The 24,908-nt window shown below is 40.1% G+C and overlaps 1 protein-coding gene across 3 annotated transcripts; it reads left to right on the forward strand.

Annotated features, from left to right (window-relative positions):
- The first annotated feature begins 13,896 nt into the window (after positions 1-13,896).
- On the forward strand, positions 13,897-23,438 carry hdgfl3 (HDGF like 3). 3 transcript variants are annotated; one of them, XM_029499064.1, is made up of 6 exons: positions 13,897-14,337; positions 15,085-15,161; positions 15,813-15,951; positions 16,139-16,300; positions 19,506-19,640; positions 20,441-23,438. In XM_029499064.1, exons 1-6 carry the CDS (start codon positions 14,254-14,256, stop codon positions 20,462-20,464), a joined length of 621 nt encoding a protein of 206 aa, XP_029354924.1. In that variant the 5' UTR covers positions 13,897-14,253; the 3' UTR covers positions 20,465-23,438. The 3 variants fall into 3 exon arrangements, with proteins under 3 accessions (XP_029354924.1, XP_029354922.1, XP_029354923.1); XM_029499062.1 differs by having other exon boundaries at positions 19,506-19,635; positions 20,449-23,438; XM_029499063.1 differs by having other exon boundaries at positions 13,901-14,337; positions 20,449-23,438.
- The last annotated feature ends 1,470 nt before the right edge of the window (positions 23,439-24,908 follow it).

The raw sequence follows: 24,908 nt of genomic DNA on the forward strand, positions 1-24,908 counted from the left end.
GTGATTGTGAGTGGTTGTTGGGCTCTGTCTGTCTCCAAGCCATTGATGTAGGGAGGCACATTCACATCTTTGTACAGTAATCGGTTGTTTGAATAGGCTTTCATATACCGCCACACAAACCTGCTGCCATTTCACTCCTGCCAGTAGAGGCTGCTGAACCATCTTCTGCTGGCTTCTTGAATCATTTTCTCTGTGTTTCACATGATATTGAATGGCATTAGATTGGTTATCAAACCTCAAACTCTGTTCACCATGTTTATGTGTCGGCCAAACCAGACACATATATTCATAGATACTATTGTTGAATGATTCCAGAGAAATACCTAATCCAGAATTACCAATTCAATTTGTGAACGCTTCCTTTATTTGTGTAGCCCTAGGTAGGATTGCGTCCATATGCATAAATCAACCACTGCTGGAGGAATGCTTTGGGTTTAAAGAATGAATTTGATGATATTCTGTGCAGAATTTTCTTTATTACTTGCATCCCATTAAAAGAACAGACTTGTCTCTCTGTTCACTAGCATACTTGTAGGCCCGTTTAACATTTTCCCTTCTTACCATGAAAACCCACAGTGTACTGTTTTAAGCCAATTTCCCATTTTTACTGGTGCACATAGTATTTGAATCAGGAGGGAACTCTTTTTATTTATATGATGAAACTCTAGTAAATGACATTGACTAGCAATTGAAGGAATGATGAGCTGTGTTCAGTTCAGACAGTTGTGGAAGTATATATGGTATAGAACTTGAACTGTAAATGTTGATCTGAATTGATCTAATGACAACCATTTTCATGGCATGGTGAGCAGTGGTCGGCACTGCCACCTCACAGACAAAAGGCTATGGGTTCAAACCCCTGGACATCCGATATGCAGAGTTTACAAGTTCTACCTGTGCCTGCACGGGTTTCCTCCAGCTTCCTCCCACAGTACGAAATGTAATGTACAAAAATACAAAGATACACAAGCAATTATGTCCTTGCACGAGTGTTTTTTGTCTATACATGGCCCTGTGATAGAATGGCAACCTGCCCAGGGTGTAACTAACTTTTGCCCAATGTCAGCTGGGATTGGCTTCATTTCGCCACTGACCATGACAAATAAGTGGTATAGATAATAGATGAAAAAAAAAAAAAAAAAACGCTGTGCACTATGTATGCATAGTATGTACTATGTATGTATGCATGTACATATTTTATAAACATGAATATGGAACTTACATATTAGTAATATACTGTTTGCTGGGCTGACAAGTTTTAAATAGAACATAATATGTGCAGGGCTTTCTTAAGGATGAGGGTGCGTGTCGTTTGTTTTGTGTGTTGTGTATGAATTTACAGAAAAAATTAAAGTGATAATTTTAAGGGAGCAAGAAAACAGTTGAAGTTCCTGTTATAGTGCTTCACAACCACTTCACTATTACCAAGGAGTCTTGGCTGCGACCTTCCATTTTAAAACTCAGGATCCTTCTAGAAATTATGCCTGATCTCTGTGATAAATAATGCATCAACATTTTTTTGTAATGTAAAAAAGCTGGCTTTTAGCAGCATTAGTGGGACAGTAATGCCACCTGACAATCACTCCCTTCAGTCTTGACTATGGCCTGCAGAAAGACAGTCAGACTCCTTGTGATTGACAAGGACAAAAAGAGGAGCCGTCCCACTAATGTTTTTGAATTGTCAACCACAGCCATGAGATTTGAGAGTGAAGGATAAAACTAGATGACTTTGACTACAAGAACTAAAGGACTTTAACATGACAAGTGTGATTACAATTTCCAGGAAAGTCATTTAGGGTGCCAAGGTAAGAGACAGTCTCGGCAGGACGTTTAATTATTTATAATACTGGGGGGACTTAGTACTTTCAAGACCAAAAAGCTTACCGCCACTTTGCAACAAGTAGTATTCTTGGATATTTCAGCAACGCCATCTCAGCCGTTGACAATTAGAGTAAAACTGTTGAAAATTAATGGTATGGTAACACCATCATGTTTCATGAGGCTTTTGTTGCAGAAGGAGAAAATCAATAAACATGAAGCTGTGGCCCTGGGTTCAAACACCAGCCACAACGCAAACCAGTGGCAGGCTTGTGTCGTGCTAAGCCCAGATAAATGGGGAGGGATGCGGCAGAAAGGGCATTCGATGTAAAAAAAAAAAAAATCAATCTTCTTTTAATCCACAACATTTTCAAGAGATGAGTTCAATATGATACCTACTGGTTAGGTGAATACCCTGCTGCTGCCATTATTAGCTCAGTAATTAAAGTGAAGCATTAAAATGCCTCAGTTAACTAGTCCCATAAAAAGGTGCTCAGATTGGACCTTCAATAATAATAATAATAAACTTTATTTATTTAGCACCTTTCCAGAGACAAATTTAAAAGGTGCTTCACAGCATAAAAAAATAAAGAGACACAACACCTATAGATATCAAAATTATTTCAATATAATAAATGAAAGTAAAAGACAGTTCATAAAAAGCGCAGTAATAGAAAAATAGGTCAAAAGAGCTCACTGACTGAAAGCTGGCCTATAAAACTCTGTTTCTGAGAGAGCTTTAACAGAGGATAGTAAGGCCATTTGTCTGATTCCCAACGGAGGTTTGTTCCACCATTTAGGAGCCCTTGCAGTGATCGGCCTACCACCGTCATCTCAAGCCTAGTTATGGGGGCTGAAAGCAACAATTGGTCAGAGCCACTGAGACTGTGCGGAAGGGTTCAGGGGTGAGAAGGTCAGAAATGTAGGACAGCTCAGGTCAGGGTCAAAGGTTTCTAGAAGATTTCTAGCTTCATGTGTGAGACACTAGGATCTAGGTCACAGATTCCCTGTGTGCTTTCAGACCAAAACCATCACTTCAGGCTTATTATTTAATACAAAGCTGGACATCCAGGACTTAATGTCTGCAAGACAAGTATGTATGTTCACTGAGGCGAGGTCTGTATTGAAATGTACACTGTGCAGGTGGGTCCATTATAGACCCTACTGTACATTCCCAAAAATGTTTTTACTTACAGTAATGACAAAATCATACACACAACAGTGAAGATATATGGAAATGAGCAATGCATTTAAAAAGCGCAAAAAATATACAGTTTTATTTCTATGTGGCCAGTATTCAGTTTTCACTCAGAATTTTGCCCAGTGTTCGTCTCACTTGAAGATTATACAGCCCTTACAGAAAGTAATTTATGTCATATATGTCCCCATATCAAGAGTGATGTCACTATTATTAACACCACATATTCTAATATATGTGGTGATAGTAAAAGATTTGACAAATGAAATTAATAAATGAAGTGAAAAATGGTTACTGAGGTAATAAATCCAGTGAGAAGTAGTAACATAGACTTCCATATAATCTGACTTCTTTTTATGTCTAGTGGAGCAAAAATATGAAGTCTGTGCTGCGGAATATTCCCTGACGAGATGAGATGAATTAGGGCTTCTCACTCTATGACTCGATTTTTTTAAGATATTTGCCCTAATCATTGTTTTGTGTGTGTGTGTGTGTGTGTGTGTGTGTGTGAGAGCTCTGGGCACATGACTACCCTGTCACTTGCACATGTATACACATGAATGCACACACATGAGACAAACACACTGAAGCCTTGCTCAGTGGGCTGCATATGCAGTTGGCGTGGATGTGAAAAGTATCGCTGGTGTAGTTACGAACTGTCCGCTAGCAGCATCGTGGACAGACACCCATACCAGATGCTCTGTGTGCCCTGAGCTCAGAGGCATCACTGCAAGGGAGAAAAGCCAGTGCGGGGAAATAAGCACCTGTCATGTGCCAACTGAAGTGTTAAGTGAACAAATTGTGGAGGCAAGGGTGATGTTTCCACAGGGGTGACAGCTCTGGGTCTGGACACCATGTCAAGGCCTTGACATATCATGCAGAGCAACCCCCCATCCCTTTCTCGGCCACCCTCGGCCTCCCCACTCGCTGAGGGGCACAATGGCAACTATTATTTACTGGATGTCTGCCTCATTTCCTCATATTCATTCTGGCTGGCCATCACAGAGCCGTTGGGGGTGTGTTTCCTCCCCTTGTGTCATTGCTGGGGGCAGCAGTGGCAAAAAAATCTCTGGCAAACACTTAGATCATTTATTCAGAGTGCCGGGTGTCAGCCGCAAACCAAATTGCCCACATTTGTTTGCTGGGGTCCTCTTCTCGTGTTTCTACCTTCAGGATGGGCATCAATGCAAACCATGGAAGGTGCATCAGACTGGGTGTCAGACGGTCTCTTCGCTGACTAACACTAATACCACATGAAGCTCTTCCTGTGAATAGTGTGAAAGTGCGAAATGTATGATAAATTGAGCATGCCGGGGGGGCCTTATGGCTGTGAAACACTGTGGCTGGTCGCAGGCATCGTTACAACTGGCTATTTAGCATCATGGGAGTTGACAGCGTTCTACTGGCACATTTATCAGAGTTTTGCACGCCAATGAACAGTAGTAACAGTGAGAGAGAGAATACAAAGTTTGAGAATATTTGTGAATTTATGATGACTTCAAGGATGCAATAAAAACCAGTGACCCAGACAAATGCTATTAGGTAAAAGGCCTGTTCCAAAAAGACTACAGCACTTTATAAATACCTTCTTTTCATTCTTCCCACCTGTTGTCATGGTCTTAGCTGAGTGTTGTAAATAAAGGAATAAGTGGATGTATTGGGAGACTAATAAGTGGTGAGAAGCTTGGTATTGGTTCTGGGCAAAATTGTTTCCTGATGGCAAAATAGTTGTACATCTCTTATGCTCATCAGTCCATAAACATCTGCAGGTGAGGGCCGTGCGTCCCCATGCAGGGTGAGAAGGTCTTTAAGGGTTTTCTTGCATTTGCTGCCACCTACTGTACAAACTCTATACTGAAAACTCGGTACTGCCACAGCACACATCATTTCTTACTACTTGCTCATCTGTGATAAACAGCATGAAGCATACTTTATATGCAAAAAGTTGATAAAGTGGTCATTTCCGTTTAAAGCATACGAACTGATGTGCAGAACTCACAGGGGCAACCAGTTGAATGCTTAGTATACCGTTTTGCCTGTTCTGTTTGTTCTTTCTCTTCTCAAGTGAGCTTTGCGGAGAGTAAGATATGAAAACAAAAAAATCAGTAATGAAAGAATGAATGACCTTGGTGGACATTTGTCTCTGGCTTCTCTTCACAATGACTAATAAACATATTGCACATGACACAGAACACCATAAAAAACATACAGCATAGTGTCCAACAACAAACTGTACCGCTACCAACAGAATACTGAACAAACCATAGGTTATAAATCCACCACTTAGATTTTTGGCGTGAAAGGGGCTATGTCACTAAGCATACTTCCTCTGAAATTTAATAATGTCAGTATTTTCTAATCTGTACCTGTAGATATGTTAAGAACACTGACCAACAATAGCAATATGATCACCTGTCTAATATTGTTTAGGTCCCAAGTCAAGTCATAAACTCCACTTGAGGTGTGGTGTGCTATCTGCCACCAAGACATAAGCAGCAGATCCTTTGGGTCGTCGATGTTGTAGGGTTTGGTGTTGGACTGCGTATCCCACAGATAGTGGTTTTGGTTAAGAACCAGGGGATTTGTCAGCAAAGTTGGTTGCTGTGTTCCTAAAACCATTATAAAGTCACTGCTGAAAGAAACCACCGTTGCCTCCCAACTTAAACCCCACCTCATGTCCAAGGATCTGTTTGAGCCTGTCCAATTTGGCTTTCACTCACAACATAGCATTGAAACAGCCCGCCTGAAAGTCTCCAATGACCTCTTCCTCTCCACGGACTCTGGCCTCTTCAGCATTCTCATCCTCCTTGGCCTGAACCCAGCTCTCAAGACAATCAACCACAGCATTCTTCTCTCCAAACTTGATTCCTTCATGCTCATCATGTACATCACTGCCCTCTCCTGGCGATGGTCACATCTCACCAACATCAACAACCGCCCCTCCTCCATAGCTTCTCTGTCTCAAGGCGTCCCCCAGGGTTCAGTGCCTCATCCTCTCCTGCTCATGCTCCCTCTCATGCTGTCATGGTATCCATTTCCACTGCTATGACAACAACAGCCAGCTCCAGAGGTTCACCAACTCATTCTACTCTCACCAATGGCTTCACTAAAATTTTGTCTTGGATGCAGACCAAACCTTCTCAAACTCAACTGCAATAAATCAGAGCTTACTATCATAGGTCCCAGATTCCTCAACAAAACCACCCAGAACTTCTCTCTTACCATTGAAAACACTCCACAGACATCATCAACCTTGGTGTCATCTTTGATAATAACCTGTGTTTTGAACATAATTTGAACAACATCAGCAGATCTGCCTGTTTCCACCTGCCCATCTACAACCATTATTCTCCTTCTCTGCTGAAGCTGCAAAAGCAGTTTCTATGGCACGTCAAACTTCAGCACATCCAGAATTCTGCTACTTGTCTCCTCACCAGAGGTGGACAGAGTACAACTTCACTACTTGCGTAAAAGTACTTCTTGTCAAATATTACTCCAATACAAGTAAAAGTAGCTTCATCAAAATATTACTCATGTAAAAGTGCTAAAGTACTTGCTTAAAAAATTACTTAAGTAAAAGGATAAAAAAAATACCTCAGGAAATACAAGAAAGGAAAGTAGCTTTATTGTCATTATAAAACACACTGATGCGACTCTGCTACAGACATGTTTATAGCTCAACAATACCTTCAGTTAAAGAGGCCCTAAAGGAACTGATCTGAGGAGGGATCTGGTCCAGTCCAGAGGTCTCCAGCTCCGGTACTGTCCTGCAGGTTTTAGATGTTTCCTGCTCCAACACACCTGATTCAAATGATCAGCTCCTCATCAAGCTCTGCTGAAGTCTGATCAGGAGTCTCTAATTCGAATCAGGAAACATCCAGGACCGGATTTGGAGACCTCTGGTCTAATCTGTAGTCTGTACAAAACATATTTTATATGGACACAATAAACAGTCTCAAACTGTCTGGGGGGTCTGGGGGTCTCTGCTGGTGGTGCTGTGTGTTACCTAAGAGGAGAGGCGGAGTCGAACACATGGACCGGCTTTATTCAGCTATTTACTTCAACATCACAACACAGGACCTTTAGGAGTTTCATCACACTGACTATAAAGCTTACAGCGGCTACAGCTGGAGTTACTTCTCACACAGCTCACCGGACAGAAGGACAAACACACAACATGACAACGTGCTGACTACGTCACACATTACCCACAAGCCCCCCTGCTTAAAGGGGAATGCTCAGGTCACACTGCTCAGCGGCCATTAGACAAGTGAACGAGAGACTCAGAACAGAAGACCCAGATCCCCTAAAGTGGAGCTGTGTGGACATTAACCAGCTGTTTTAGCACAATATCTCATTTGCCACAAGTGTCAACATATATTTCAATATAGTTAGTATCTATCATATATGTCATATTTATAATAAAAAAAATAAATTAAAAACATAAATATAATATTTCTGTTTCCCAGTTCGGAATGCAGATGAAGGATGCTGATCTACTGATTTTTTCTCGGTGGCGTGGTGGTTAGCACTGCCGCCCCGCAATAAGGCGTGCATGGTTTGACTCCTGGTGTGGTAGGTTAAATAATGTAAACGTACCTGGTGACTTGAGCAGCGCAGCATCGCAGGAGCGTAGTGGTTAACACTGCAGATGGTCAATTGGTGAAGAGTGATTAGTGACAGAAAGGAAAAGCGGATAGTAGGCAGATGGTAAACAGGACCAGACCAGACATGGTTCGATGTCCGGTGTGGGCAGCCAACACAGCTAGGTAATTGGTTACGGCTAATGCAAGATACGGCACCCACCCCCAGGACCTAGACCGAACCAGACCAGACCAGAAACAGGACCGAGACCAGCCCAGAGATTATGGACCAGGAAAAAACAGGACGAATCACCCATTGAGATGACTTCTTTATGGAGGAAAATGGGACAGAATTTAATATACCAGTTCATTAAATGTAAAAATATATAATTATTTCAGTATTTGATTCATTATTTCATGGTCCTGTTGCTTCATGAATTTATTTTATCTGTCAAACTCACCCATCGAAGTTTGACCCCCCCCCCCCTACCGATCCTTCACTAAGCCCCGCCCCCTTGGTTACTGTTGCTATGCCAGGATATTCTCTGTTGTCTGAAGTTCGGTAGGACAATGTCCGGTCAGCATCAGTCCGGTGATCAGAAAGGAAAAGAAAAGAGAATAGGAAAATAAAAGGATAAAAGGATAAGAAATTTATTTTCTGAACAAATATCGACGCCTTCTTAAAATAATCGCCTAGGTAATTTTTTCCAGATTTTTCAGGAAGCACAAAAAACTGAACCACTTGTTGAATATGATATTTAGGCAAAGAAATAATAATTTTTGTGAAAAATTGACTCAGGCAATTATTTTGGGGTGACATTTTTAAAAAAGGTGGTGACGGTGAAGCTGGGACAAGAAACAGAGCAAGGTAAGAAACAGCGCAGTTAGCTTGTAACGTAAGCTAACTGACCGGTGTGTCAACCGATTTGGTTTCCCCCAAGTTCCTGTTCCCCTTTACGCTGATTTACTGCTAAATCGTGCGTAGTTGCTAAGTTACTGAGCGTACTTAAAGAAGAAATGCAAATAGAAACACAGCTGGGTGTACGGAAAGCGAAATGGAAAAAGCCAGTCTGTATGTTACTGGTATGTTATTTATTATATAAAAAAAAAATTGAGAATGCATTTGTTTGGCCATTCTTTGTCAATCATTGTGTAAATGGATACCAGCTAGCATAGCTGTGCGAGAGTAGCCTACGTTAAGTAAACCTCACTGCCGGATCACTTACACTAGTTAGTCGCTTCGAAATGGACTGCTAGCTAACTGGTTAGCTAACTGGTTAGCATGCTCGGCTGACGAACTGATGACATTATTTTTGACGTATAATGTTCCTATTGCTTAGCGTTCATTTGGAAACGGGCAGAGCGCTTGTGAATGACACATTTCTGCTCCTCGGAAACACACCGGATAGTGTCCGTATGTTTCATAATTCACGAATTTGTTGAACACAAGTTTGTCCATTTTACCATAAAGAACATACACTCACATGACAAACGCTCATCCAGTCCGCCCTTCAGGAAACTGGGTTGGGAATTAATTTATGTCCTGGGTTAGTTCCAAGTAAGTGCATGATTTATAGGAAAGTCAATGATCCATTCACTGAACACTTAAAATATTTTTTCCCTGAAAGCCTACACATGATCTGTTATCTCTTGCACAACATGCCCATAAAATAGGCTATAGGTGTCATGTTTAGTTGTGATTCTGGTTTTGGTTGTGTTGTGTTTTTTTCTTGTGTTTGTTTTCTACTTCCCTCCCCCTCCTCTCTCCTTTCGTTCTTCCGTCCTTTGGTTTGTTCTCCTGGCAGGGTGAGTGGGCGGAGCTGGCTAGCTGCGCACTCTACACTCACCTGTTTCTCGTCATACCAATCACCCAGTGCCATAAATACCTGCGCAGTCTTCACTCCAGCGCCGGATCACACCATGGTACGCGTCGCCGGTCTCCAGTGGACTCGGTTTCTGTGACCAGCGCTTCTTGTGCTCAGCTCCGGGCCACGCCGCCGACCAGGCCAGTGTGGCTTCAGCCTACTCCAGTGCTGCACCCAGTGTAGGTTAAATAAATTCTTTTGTAAAGACTTTGTTGCCGCTGCATCTGCATTTCGGGGTCCCCCCTTTTACTGGCAATTATCATTGATCGATCAAACATTTTAACTGTAGCATATACACAAGAAAAATTCAGCAACAAAGCATATTTATTTACTCATAAAAAATCATAAACAACTCAACAGGCGTGGACTCGGAGCTAAGAAGAAGAGGACACGTGGGATGCTGGAGCCAATCACAGCTGACTGGATATTTTCCTACGGAACTTCACACAACAGGCTAGCATAGCAACAGTAACCAATGGGGGCGGGGGGTTACAATTAGGAAGAAAACAAGTTAATATACTGAAATAATACATAATCTTTCACTAAAACAGTTCATCTTGTTCGGTTTACTGGTCTAGTCTAGTCTCTGGACGCGTCCTGTCTTCTGTCTGGTCCTTTCCTGGAGGGGTACCAGACCGGTCTGGTCTGGTTCGGCCTAGGTCCTGGGGGGGCGCCGTATCTGCATTGGCCCAGTCCATTACTCGCAACCAATTAACTCCATAGACACGTTCAGGTGCCCACACCGGGAATGGACCTTTACATACATACATATATTTACATTCATATTCAACATTACATACATTTAAGGTTACAGTAAATGATACATTCACCATTACATTACATATACATATTAACACTGTCATCACTAGATTACATTACATACATACATTACATATACACATACATTACACATTCACTACCCGGGAATCGAACCCCTCCCACCTAGGTGGGGGGCGGCAGCATTACCGCTGCGCCACAGCGCTGCTTGAGTTGCGGCATACATTTGCGCTACTTCACCAGTTCACATTTACGTCACCTGACCTAACCGTGATGACGTACAACCCAGAGTGGGCTGCGATTGGCTCCAGCATCCCACGTGTCCTCTTCTTCTTAGCTCCGAGTTGACTTGTTTATAATTTTATAATTTTGAGTAAATAAATACCATGCTTTGTTGCTGAATTTTTCTTGTGTATATGCTACAGTTTAGCTCGTTGATCGATCAATGACAATTATGTAGACCTATAGCCTATTTTATGGGCATGTCGTGCAAGAGATAACAGATCATGTGTAGGCTTTCAAGGAAAAAATATTTTAAGTGTTCAGTGAATGGATCATGATGGACTTTCGTATAAATCATGCCCTTCCTTTGAACTAACCCAGGGTATAATCTAATTCCCAACCCAGTTTCCCAAAGGCCGCAAAGTTGATACATTCGGGAGGCCAAGATGAGCGTTTGTCATGTGAGTGTATGTTCATTATGGTAAAATGGTAAACTTGTGTTCAACGAGTTCGTGAATTATGAAACACACGGACACTATCCGGTGGGTGTTTCCGAGGAGCAGAAATATGAATGGTAAGCAATAGTAACGTTATACGTCAAAAATAATGTCATCAATTCGTCAGTCGAGCATGCTAACCAGTTAGCTAACCAGTTAGCTAGCAGTCCATTTCGAAGCGACTAACTAGTGTAAGTGATCCGGCAGTGAGGTTTACTTAACGAAGGCTACTCTCGCACAGCTATGCTAGCTGGCATCCATTTACACAAAGATTGACAAAGAATGGCCGAACAAATGCATTCTCAATTTATTTTGTTATATAATAAATAACATACCAGTAACCTACACACTGGCTTTTTCCATTTCGCTTTCCGTACACCCAGCTGTGTTTCTATTTGTGTTTCTTCTTTAAGTACGCACGGTAACTTAGCAACTACGCACGATTCAGCAGTAAATCAGCGTAAAGGGGAACAGGAATTTGGGGGGAACCAAATCGGTTGACACACCGGCTCTAATGCTAACGTCCATTAGCCTAGCTTGTTTTAAAGTCCGACACAAAACGTTATCTTTGACAGAAACAGCTGAGTTTGGTAGCTCCATCAGAAAGGAAGAGACAGAGAGGAGAGGGCTCCAGCTGCAGTCAGGTCACAGAGAAAGTGACGTTGGAGGGCAGAGGAATTTAAGTTGTTGGCTTTATTTCTGCACAAAGATATTGGCCGCAAATTTAGAAGAAGTACTCCGCTGCAGACACAACAACACACACAAGGACCGGGACATTACTCGTTGTTGTTTTGTGTGCAGAAAGACAGGGCTGTATTCAGCTGTGAGTGATGAGGAGTTGGACCGTGTTGTTGTCAGTGATGTCCACAGAAGACATCCAAACTCTGGATACAAGATAATGTGTGTTCAGGTAATAATACGACCAAGATGTATAATGAAGAAGGAGCCGATCGTTATGGAGAATAATCCAGGTAGGATGAGGATTATACATCGTGGCCATATTCTTACCTGGAACACGCACAGAGGTGTGTTACAAAAACAATTACAATTAAAAACAATGAACCAGTAATGTTAGACTAGTGCAAAAGTAGCGAGTAACTAGAGCATCAATAGAAATGTGGAGGAGTAAAAAGTACAATATTAGTCCTTCAAATGTAGTAAAAGTAAAATCCCCCAGAAGTAATACTCGAGTAAAGTACAGATACTCAAAAACTGCACATAAGTATGATACTCAAGTAAATTTACTTTGTTACTGTCCACCCCTGCTCCTCACACACATACACATTGTTGTGACCACTTCTCCTGTTCCACAGCAGATCCAATTCAACATCTTCCTCCTCACTCACATAGCACTCAATAATCAGGCCCCCTTCTACCTCACTGACATGCTCCACCATCACACTCCTTTTCACATTCTCTGCTCCTCTGATGCCAATCTCCTGATACCAATACTCAGGACCAAACTTGGGGGACAGAGCATTTTCCATCGCTCCCCCCTCTCTCTGGAACTCATTGTTCATAGCGTAATATAAATTAAACAGTATTATTTCATGTTTATTTCCTGCATTTGTCCTCATACTCAACTTTTTATTGACGCAGTTTTAGTCTTGCAGCTAAATGTTTTATTATTTCAGTGCTTGTCTGCGACCATCACCAGCCCTCCCTTGAAGCTAGTTTGTCGATCTTTATTGAGTGAAATGACCTTTGCGAAGCAGGGAGGTCAGTGCTAGACCACAGTGAATCCAGGGGGAAGCAGACAAGATGTGGCAGGATGAACAAGGTGAGAGAAGCTGACATTGTGGTATGGTATTATATAGTGGAGTGAGTTCTGTGTTTTGTTTTGTTTTTTTTCCCTGCCATCCCCTTCTGGATTATGAGACTCTGGAGACTTTGTGTGTTGATCCTTGGAGAAGTGGGAGTCCAGCAAAGAGAAAGTGTCCCAACAAATAAAAAGAAAGGACAACGATGAGAAACCTTAAATAGAGGTAATAACGTGATGAAATTGTTCATTAAAAGTTGCATAAGCACAATGTTAATTAATTTATAATATTTTTAGAGTAGTTTTAGAAAATTGTCATTTTTGTCCTCTAAGGTAAGGCATGCATAGGCCTATATTGATCTATATCTATGTTTAGCTATTTTAAGATTTGTTCAAAGGGGGATGTTGTTCTGTTTAGAATGCCAAAGGTTTCATTTCCATTCAATAGTTTATGGTCATTGCTCATAAAAACAATAAAATATTGTTAAATACATCACAGACTTGGCATAGCCAGAGCTCTGAGTGGCTGAAACTGTACACGCTATAATCTGTTACAACACTATGGGTCAAGTAAAGTTATCTTATTTGTGTGCAATTAATTTTATGTCTTTACTTAGCCCGGGGACATACGTCAGTGGTAGAGTGAATGCGTTGCGTGCAGAGGCCCTGCGTTCAAACCCCAGCCACAATGCAAGCCTGGAGAAATGGGAAGGGTTGCATTAGGAAGGGCACATAGTGTAAAAACAAAAGTAGGCAAATCAATCATGTAAGTCAAGGAGCCGACTTTCTGTGGCGACCTCAAATGTGGGACAAAGATGAAAAAAAGAAACCGAACTTACATTACTATTTGCACTTCTATCTTCTATCTAAGTTCTGCAATCCTAATTGTAATGTATTTATTTGCTACTCGTTTCAGTCAATCATTGTTGACTTTACTGACTGACTTTATTGACATTATGTATGTCGGTTGTCTTTAAAAAAAAAAAAAAAAATATATTGCTCCAGATTGGTCAGACCCAGGCCTGATTCCTGGTACAGGGATGAATTCTTTTACTTTGTAATGTTGTTACAGTTGTGTTTGTTTGTTTGTTTTTACTGTTGTTTTACGGTTATTAAGTCTAAACTTACTTGGCGTATGGTTTTAAACTCAAGTTAGAATAAAAGAGTGAATAAAACACACGATCATCTGAGTAATTTAACGTTTGTTTACACACACTAAATCTATGTGCGTCACACAACTTCTACTACGGAGGCCGGAAGTTAAGAGTTTCCCCTCTCTGATCAATCTCGAGTTTCTTCTGGGTGCCGCTCAACTCGGGCCATTCACCAATATGTTTACGCCCGTATTTGTGCGTAAGAGGGTAGCTCATCTGGGCCCCGTTTGCCGTGTTTTTTAAATTATTTATTTTCGTGTAAACTGCAGTCTTGATATAAAAACATTGATGGTGGATATTTAAGCCCCTGCGTTGAGGCTCCCGGGGAGAACTGCCGAGGATCATAAAGTCGTCTCTGGCCGCGGTGCTCATCCGCAGACATGGCTCGACCACGGCCGCGGGAATACAAGGCAGGAGATTTGGTTTTCGCGAAGATGAAGGGATACCCGCACTGGCCGGCGAGGGTGAGTCTGGGATGCGGCCGGGCTGGGAACACAGGGAGGCGGGGTTGATTTACACAATACAGCCGCTGCTTTGTGTGAGGGCTAGGGGAGAGATGCAGCGCTGAGAGCTCCACCGGCTGCTGCGCACATATGATTCACTGTTTTAATAGCTGGCGATAAAAACCCGTGTGTAGAGAGCCACTCTCATGATAAGTAGCACAATTGACGTTTTAAATTTCGTGGAAGCGAAACATTTATTTGGCTCGATTCCCTTCATCACGCCCTGCGCCCCGTAATTCAGCCCTTCATGAGGAGGGACACACGTCCAAACGCCTGTTAACGTTACACACCAGTTCAAAGCATGTTTTTCCTTCCAGCTGTCACCTATTGGAACAAACGAGCCAAAAGTTGACCTCGGATAACCCGTTGCAGCAGCACCATTAATGCACACGTTTCACAGCGAACGATGATGAGCATTTTACATTCTCAGAGAGACAATTCAGAGGCGCACATGTGTGCCATGTCATGAGTTGCTGTAGATCATCTCAGTACTGCGAGGCGCCAGGCTCCATTTGGAGCGTCTCTGTTGCTACAGCATCTCCCCCACCGACCACTTTCACTATGCTTTAGTGTTTATGTGTGGCAGGACAAAAGCTACTCTGCACCATTTAAGGTCGTGTGATGGCCACAGAACGGATGAGTGGCCGTCTGGAAGTAACGAGCATTATGATTATTCAATAACAGTTTCTCTCTCCTTGTGTCCTTCAGATTGACGAGCTTCCTGAAGGGGCTGTCAAACCACCTGCTAATAAATATCCCATATTCTTCTTTGGGACCCATGAAACGTAGGAACCTTTATTTGCAGGATCAATCCTCATGCACTTATGATATCCAAGAGGGACTCCACTCTCACATTCACATGAATATGCGTATAATTTTTGTTGAGATCTTTTTGGTAACCTTTGGTAAAGCATTTCTTTTGGTTCCTGAGTTTAAGGGATATATTTGTTTTAAGTCAAAACTGATTTCCATCATTTTAAACCACATTTTACTCAAATTGACTTCTTATGGGTCATGTCATTCAAACAAATGTGACAGCATTAAATATGCTATATCAATGATAAATGAAAAACTGTGCACATATACAAGCTGATTTAAAGTTAATATACCAATTCAAGCTGGGTATTGATATTCATACTAATACAGACTTTGTATTCTTAGTTGCACATTTTTAAATAGAAATGTTTTGACAAATATATTTTCACAAAAACAGCATTTAAATACGTAGTGACAATTTTAGTTTTATTTTTAAGCTTGGTCTCTTTATGCACTTAAAATTGCTTGACAAAGTGCAGCCAACCACCTGTGTTATTAGATCTTGGTCAAAGCATGTGGCATTGTGACTGGCTCACTGTAAAATATCATATCCTGTGTATATACCTGTGATATTTTAACAAGTAATAGTAGTAGCAGTAAATATCTTTTGCCTTCGCCAGTGCATTCTTGGGTCCAAAGGATCTTCTGCCCTACAAGGAATATAAGGACAAATTTGGGAAGTCCAATAAGAGGAAAGGTTTTAATGAGGGCCTGTGGGAGATCGAGAACAACCCCAGAGTCAAGTTCACAGGCTATCAGGTCAGTCAGTGTTACATATGTGTGGTTCAGAGAGAACACAGCAGCAAAACTATGAGACACAACTTTTAGTTTCAGCTATTAACTTGTCTGTCTCACCTGAGATGTCAGGCACGGTGGAACAAGTTGTTCTTTTTTTTTTTTTTTTTTTGGTTCTGCAAGGCAAATGGTGGTCATCTTTTGCACACAGGCCTTTCAGCAACAGTGTTCATCAGAAACAGAAGAGGGCAGAAACACAGCTGACGGAAGCAGTGAGGGTGATGAGGGTGACTCTGTTGAAGAAGAAGATGAGAAGGAAAAGCTGAAGGAAGACAAAACTGGATCCAAACGGAAAAAGACGACCACCTCCAAGGTAAGATGTTTCAGCATGGGAGCAGGCTATCACAGAGGTGAAGAAAATTCCATTATGGCAGTAAGGACCACAAAATATGGCCGTCCATCCCTCCAAAAAGATTATCTGAACTATATCTACATACACAGATTAGTGGTTAGCGCTGTTGCCCCACAACAAGAAGGTTGTGGGTTTGGTTCCCGGGTCTGGGGCTTTTTGTTCCTTCCAAAGACGTGCATGTTTGGGTTGGTGGCCCTAAATTGCCCGTGAGTGTGAGCGGTTGTTTGCCTTGGCACTATATAAATATATTTGATTTTATAAGTCTTACAATGAAGGACAGGAAAACAATGCAGAACAAAATATGCAATTTTCCATCAAAATGTCAGACATAATCATTATATGGGAAAAGAAGATGAAAAAGAGAAGCATGATTTTACAGATGGTGAATCTAACTGAGAAAGAAAAAACACATTTTTTTGGAAGCCTGAGCTCCAGTGGCTCATCAGCCAGTTATCATCATGGGAAAGGAAATCTGATCCTGCCTGTTTTGCACAATCTCTTCCAGCTACTCCAAAGCAAGCGTTGTATGATTTGGCAGATCAGTTTAACAGCTACAGCCTTTGTTTAGTGACATTTTAAGGAACTGTTGGTGAACAGTTGGTCAGTGTTATGGTCATCATGTGTTTTATTATCATTCGCTAATCACACAGAATAATAATCTTTATTTATGACAATCATGAATGTATTGGTGCAGCACGACAGCATAGTGATTTGTGTCACAACGAGAAGGTTGCAGGTTCGGTTCCCGGGCCTGGGGAGTTTCTGTGTGGAATTTGCATGTTCTCCACCTGTTTGCTTCGGTTTCCTCGGGGGAGTGTGAGTAGTGGTTCATCTCTGTCTGTCTCTGTATGGTGGCCCAGCGATGAGATTGGCTCCAGCATCCTCGCAACCCAGAAAGGGATAAGTGGTAGCAGATGAATGAATGAATGAAATTATTCGATTCAGTAGGATTTGCTACGTTACTGTTCAATACATACTAATGGGATACAATATGATACTTAAAGTAGACAATCATTTCACATTAAGAATTAACATAAATCACTAGTATAAGTGTGTCATGATTTACCTCCAAATAGATTATGGACCAGGTAGCAAGTTGTTTTTTGACAGAACATGTAATGTTTATTAGTATGACATATTGCATTTTTAGAACATTACAAAGCTTTTCTGTCAATGAAAACAAACTTAACTGTGTGTTGTGAATCCTGTCGGACATTTAGTCTTTCCTTCGCAAACAGAGTAGAAACTGACACTGCTATGTCAAATTTCACAAGAGTTTTATGGGTGTGTGTGTGTGTGTGAGAGAGAGAGAGAGATGCAGTCAGTGAGCAGACGGAGGATTCAGCAACTACATAAAAATGATTCATAACTTGTAATGGGGTCATCAGCCAGTTCAGGGTTCCGTGTACTGATCCAATCACGTCTTTTAAATCAAAACAGATTTTCCAATTCAAACCAGTTAATTTTTAACATGCTCCTAAACATGGATACAGGGAATTAATCCAATTATTTCAGAGATCTGACGTGAAAAGTAGAGGTCAAGAGTTGTATATCATATGTGGCACTGACAAAAACATCTTTTTCATTGATATCATCCATTGGTGATGGGATGAGATCCTATTAAAACATACAGACAATGGCTCTGGCAGTCCCTCAGTGTGGTTTCTACAACTTATCTAAAGACAGCTGTGCTTCTCCCTGTTGCAAATGACCACTGCCATAGCTTTCTGGCTTCACTCAAAGCCTCCATTATATCTCTCTGTGTTCTGCACCTTTACGGTCTATTTGTAGTCATGGTTGGTGTGCACTCTGTAATTTTGGAATTGGACATAAGAAATAAGGTTCTTGATATTCTATATTCTCTTATTGCTGACAGCACACAAACAGATTTATAAACCCCACTAAAATGTACAGTCTAAGCTTCATATATCTTACTACTTTTTCCACAGAACACAGCCGAGACACTATTTAAAACACATCAGTGAGTGAAACTGTGGGATTGTTTCGTCATTAACATATAGAACAGAATAAACCATTGAAAGTTGTATTGAGGTTTGGGGGGGGTTAGGGGTTAAGTGAAGAACATTTCAATGATTCAAATATGTTAATTTCTTCTAATAAGCTATCTTGATGAAGTTCTGCTGTATTTGATCCCTTTATTTTGAGAAGAACATGCAGGTTTGAGAGAGTGTCACAGAGTAAACAACCACCAGTGTGTTACTGTATTAGTGCATTAGCCTTTGCTACTGTAAATGGAGGCGGATTGAAACAGTCAAACACATCCCGCTCCACACTTAGCAACCACCGTTGCCTAGAAACTGTGCTCCATTATGAGCAGCACATATGCTGCATCTGAAGGTATGTTGGGCTGCTGCAGACGATCACGTTCCTCTACATGTTTGGCCATGTATCTGTGTTTGTTTGTATACAAGGAGAACACACACACCTCACTGTCATCACAAGATGATTGTTTAAGAGTATAGTTTAAGTATGAGGAGTATCAGGTTCTAATCATGTCTTCAGATTTGAGTTGTTTAGGAAAATTTCCATTATGAAATTTGCTAGATTTTTGTAGTTTCTATAATGTCGTATAATAATATTCGCATACACAATTTTTATTATTTTGTTTTTAATGCACTAAAATAATTAGAACGTTAACGTTATGCCATACAGGTGCAGTGGCCAAATCACACCAATCCCTCTTCTCCACAGCAACCCAAGCGGACAACTGTGGTTCATTTAAACTGTGGGAATGGGTTACCTGATATGAGATGATCTAAATATTCGTGGCTTGAAACCATTTGGAAATTGACAGGTTTGCGCTGTCGTTCTACGGTGTTTCCAGTGTTAGCTGCTATCTTGGACCCAGTTTTTTTCCCTCCAGGGGTCAGCGCGAGTCACGTGACTGAAAACTATGAATACTATACAGTATTTACCAGTTTATTCAGTGATATTGCTTGCTATCAGGCATTGTCCATTGACATTTTGTTCAAGTCTTCTATGACTGCTTCTCAGTGTCGCAGGTTATTGTCCTATGCTAACTTTGTTGTTTAGTCTCCGGAAAAAGTGATATCCTGATCATGACCTTTTTTTGTTTGGCACAAGTGTGTGAAAATTGTGGTTGTTGGTACCTGGTCCTATTTGCTGATCTGTGTTTCTGTGACAGAAATCCTCTAAGCTGTTGAGGATTTCATCTGGAGAGGACGATTTTGAGAAGGATGGAAAAGTTGATGGCCAGAATAGTGGCTCAGAAGGAGGAGACCCTGACAGTGACATTATCCAAGATACCACCGACAGTAAGGTACAATTGATATTTTCAATCAAGACACATTCTTCAAGTTCTCTTACAGAGTGTATAAATTAGGGACAAAAATCTAACTTCAGCATGTGTCATGATGCATTATGTTTTCAGATCTGTCAGTCCATCCATCTCTAGAATGTCAAAATTCCTGATTTGAAGTTTCATGGCCAAAGGTCGCTGTGACCTTACACAGTGTAATTTTGGCCATGACCTAGGATATAAATGTATAAAAGTTGTTATTGACTTTTGATGTGAAAATTGAAGCTTATGCTAAAGTGCCTTAAAACCCACATTCCCTCTGATGGCCATCTGGGGTGACTGCCAGTTGTAAAAATAAGTCAGTTTGTTCTCCTCACCTCAATAAACATTTTCCTATTGTGTTTCCTATGGTCTCACTCTCTAGTACCAAGTCTTCTTTTTCTTGGATGTAGCAAAGTCGAATTGGCTCCTGAGACTAGTATTGAAATGAGACAGCTGCAGTAACCTGTTTTAATTGTGAAAATGAAGACAGACTGAAAATTAGCCCTACATAATTACAGAGATTGGGGGAAGAGAGAAAAGAAATGACGGTCTGCTCAGCCAGGAGTTGGACAGAGGCATTAGCACACCTTTTGTAGGGATTGTAAGCATTCTGTATCTCAGGTCACTACATAATTGTACATTTTTATAAAATAGAATAGAACATTGTTACAACTGTTACCTTTCTTTTTAGTGCATTACAATTGTTTTGCAAAACAATATTTCATATGATTAATGCTCCTATCAATAATAATAACAACTGTGCTTCTTTACCATTGTATGCCCCCAGAACCAGCTGCTCATAGAGGAACATTAGGTGAGGGAAACATGAAAAGGAAATCTTTCTTTGTAGCTGTGATGCTGGAAAAGTGAATCCACAACATGATTTTACATCAGCACCATCTACTGGCTGCCATAACCACCTCTTCTATGCTGGACTCTGAATGTGTTTATATGAAAGATGCCCCCACACTGATACTGGTACCAGCAGTCCTGTGGATACCAGGGTAAAACTGGGCATTGTGTTTGTTTTATCAACGCTTCAGCAAAAAAAAGAAAAAAAAAAGTTAAGGTCAGTACATTTCATCATTTAAAACTGCTCCACCCATGAGCTCACTGACATGGAAAGAAAAGTGTTTTTAATCAGTTTTATCCAGTGACGCTCAATTCTTGTTTATACTGTTAAATAAACATAAATTTTAGGATATTTAAAGGGGCATTAAATACTTGAAGACTTTTATTATGCTCTTTTAAACCACTAGGAGCTATGATATCTGACTGTGTTTACGTGTATCATACTTTGAATTGCAAAGCATACCTTTCTCAGATCCTGTTAAACTGTTTATTCATAAGACAACTTGTGGCTTGCTCCATTCCTCACATTTAGTAGAGCTCTCTGTCTTGCTTCATTTGGATAATTGGTTACAGTCATTTAAAGTTCAAGATAAACATAATTCAGTGTTAGCTTACAAGCTTTTTCAAGAATCAACTGAGTCTAAGTTACCGTCAGTTGTAAGCGTCACGTATGCTGATCATATAGAACTTCATTTAATGGAAAATATGCAAATTTGCAGTTATCTGAGGCTATTTGACAACAAAAGATGTCTGGTGAAGAAGAAACATTTCAGCATATAAATACTTCCATTATGTGTTTTGTTTTGACTTGAGAAAGAGGCTGTTTGGTAGCAGAAAAACATTTTCTGTTATTGAACGGAAGAATAGAGAAGTCAGTGAAATATCTATAAATTACATTTTAACGCAGCCGCACTGTTGGATAGCTTTAGTTTCAATTTGTACAGTTCGAGCTGACTGCTGGGTCGTCAAGTCATAAAGCGTGACAAAATAAAGGATGAATGGAAATGTACATTAACAAATATCAGATGAGAGGCTAACCTATGTAAAAGAATAAATAAAGAAATAAATACAGAAAATATTTTTCCAGTGACAGTACCAGCTTTATTTTTAGGCTACCAGTATGTTCCTTAATTAACTAAAAAAATAAAAAAATAAAAAAAAATAAAAAATATGGACACAAATAACAGAATGTCGCAGTTTGGAGCTATGATGTAAAGATTTTGTGGCAAACCATTTAATTTCTAAGGCATCAATTATCCACATGTTTAATGGATGGAAATTTACTAACAGCGTGCGACATGGTTGGTTTCTTTTTAGTAGTCTCCATCACATAGTACTTTAAGCATTTTGAATTCTAATCACTTTTTCAGCTAAAAGTCACAATGCTCTCATTAGCTATGTGTTATGTTATATGGAACAGTAGAAACAAAGAAACAGTACTTATTGCTTCCTGGAGAAGTCAAGGTTAAGCCCTTAAAATGAACTCAAAGCTGATAGTCAGGCAGTGTTGTTCCCATTACAGTTCATTATCCTGTGACCTGTGAACAAAGAGCGTCCCAGGTTCACTTTGTGCTCTGCCATTGTATTTTAACCCTGACAGAAACACATTACATACTATGTTATTGCTATAATTGAAAAAAACAACAGACACAACTATGGCTGTTGGTCAAGACAATGAGATTGGTGGATGTGTACTTTAGTGCTGTGCTTCTCCAGACATTGAACCAACACATCAACAGGAACTGTGTCGCCCCTCTCTCTTTCTCTCAGACATACACACATGAGATCAGTGGTGTGGTAAGGAGATCAGTTTTACAGAAGGCTGTGAAATCTGTGTGGCTATGAAAATATAGTATTTGTGCATCTCTGCTGATGTGTAATTATATATGTAATCATGTCATGACCTTGAGATCTCTTGTGCTTTTCCTATAATCACACTGTAAATAGGCATCAGCCAGTATTTATACTGTCTTGTGAATACCTGTCAGTGCTGTCACCACACACACACACGCACACACGCAGTGTGTGATATATGTTGTAGCTTTAAATTGTTTTTTTTTTTTGTTTTTTGTTTTTTTTTACAAGAGTAATTATTGGAGGGACTTGTGGAATATTTGGCTACTATCAAACATTACACCTCACCCTATGTTACTCTTTTATGTAACTAGAAAAAGATGAACGGAACAACCTACATAAAACATAAATGTATGAAGTGGTGTGCACAACAGGGTTACACACTGTAACTCAATATTAACTATGTCTGTATATATTTTGTTATAGAATAAAGGACAACTATTCTACTGCTCTAGGTAAAAGGTCATCTTTATATGGACAAGTGATAATGTCTGTTCTTCTGTGTACCTGTGAAATAGATGACGATATAATCCAAAGCTTTTTATAGTGGCATGCTCTTCTGCTCTTCTAATGAAAGTGTCCATTGATTCGTATATTCATATCATACTTGTCACGTAACGGAGGTGAAAGAGTACACAAATGTTCTGTTGTCTACAGCAGACAGTAAACGCAATCACTTAAACTTTATGGATACTTAGAGCGATGAAGGTGGATTTTCATTTGAAATGTGAACAACATACAGTGTGATAATGCATTTGAAATTGTCAAACTTGACATGCTCCCTGTTACTGTTTACTTAGATTGATGACACCAAACTGCTTTGTTTTTCAACTCTGTGCCAGTTGCCTTTACTTTGTTTCCACTCTTTTTGCTCTTGAGATGAAGAACTACTTATCTTTGGTGATTGGTGAATAAGAAAACTTCAAACTCATGCTTTTGTTATTCCCTTTAAACCTTTGTTATGATCATATTTGGAACATTTTTTTTGGATTTTCAAGGTTTGTAATTTACAGTAAACTGTTTTTTTTCTGTTTATGGAGGTAACTTTTCCAAAATAAATTAATTGGAATGCATAAAAATTGATGGACTCTTGCTAACGGTTGGATAAAAAAGAAAAAAAAAGAAAACAAACTTGAGGGGTGTGTCACCAGAATAGACATGCACATAAACAATACTATGCTAATTCTATATAATTAACATACCAGTTCTACCATGCTTCATGACTCTGGACTTTTCACCACAAACAGTATAGTCTAGTTTAGTATCGTCTAGTACCATAAGCTCACATAACCAAACACTGTGCATAGTCTATGTGTCCTTTTTTGCAGAAAGGGATAACATATCAGTCACTAAAGCACAACATATGATATTTGAAAGTGTACACTGACCAAACCCTTCATTGGGAACACCACACTAACACTGGGCAGGATTTCTGATTGCTTTTCATCCTCAGTTCATGAATTCTACCAAATGTTGGAAAATTGTTAATTACACTGCATCCCATAATTTCTACAAATTTATCAGCGCCACAGCACAGGACATGTGCCACTGGAGTTCACTGAACTCATTGTCATGTTAATGAAACCAGTTAGGGATGGCAGGTTCAAAGGGAATTGTTGCATGGCCTCTTTCTTCTACCTGAAAATGATAGTTTGTTGGCTCCATTCAGAGTAAAAAAGTGAAAGTTGTGCGTAGAAATCCTGTCGACCAGCAGTTTCAGAAACGCTCAACAACACTTTTCAGAGAGCCAACTCTTTCAGCTCACAAGTGGCTACTTAGAATTTTTGTTGCTTAAAGTTATTTAGGGCAAAAATAATGTAAATTCATGCTTAAAATGAATTACTAATATAAATAACTATACCAAATGGTTATTATTTATATGGCTTCATATATTTAACAAACTGAACTTGGAGCATAATGATACAAATCATAATATCATAAAATTTGATTAGAAGAAAGGTTCAGTCTGATTTAATGCATCATCATTTATCTACTTTTAACTATTTACATTAAAACGTCATAGACAGGTATAAAGAATCATACAAACAAACATCAACAACAACAAATCGATTCCCATCAAGAGCCAACTCTCAGAGCCGGATCGTCTGCGAACGACACACACACTAATGAGAGTGAAGGCTGCATCTGAGTGCTACATTTGTCCTTTTTCTGTGTTCTTTCATTTACTTTATTTATTTTTGCTTCCAATAGAAATTCCAGTTAAAGAAAATAAGGACAAGCTGTGCTTTAGTATCAAATAAAATTTGAAGCTGTCTATTTTATAATCCCATTCTAACACCTACAGTGATGTGAAATGCGAAGCGGGATTAAAATCAGCGGTGCTCCGTCCTTTCCTGTCTTTGTATGGTACATGTTGTGACATGATTGGCTTGGTAGATAGATCCACGACTCACACATGAACGCGATATGCGCACAAGGAAATAATAAATACAATCTAAATTGTAGTTCACAAGCGCAGACAGCTCCTGAGTTGCGCAGTCTGCGCTCTTCAGCCGCAGCGCTGAGGTAGTTCAAGTTTGG

The sequence above is a fragment of the Echeneis naucrates genome, chromosome 3, assembly GCF_900963305.1.
Source record: "Echeneis naucrates chromosome 3, fEcheNa1.1, whole genome shotgun sequence".
Classification (NCBI taxonomy): Eukaryota; Metazoa; Chordata; class Actinopteri; order Carangiformes; family Echeneidae; genus Echeneis; species Echeneis naucrates.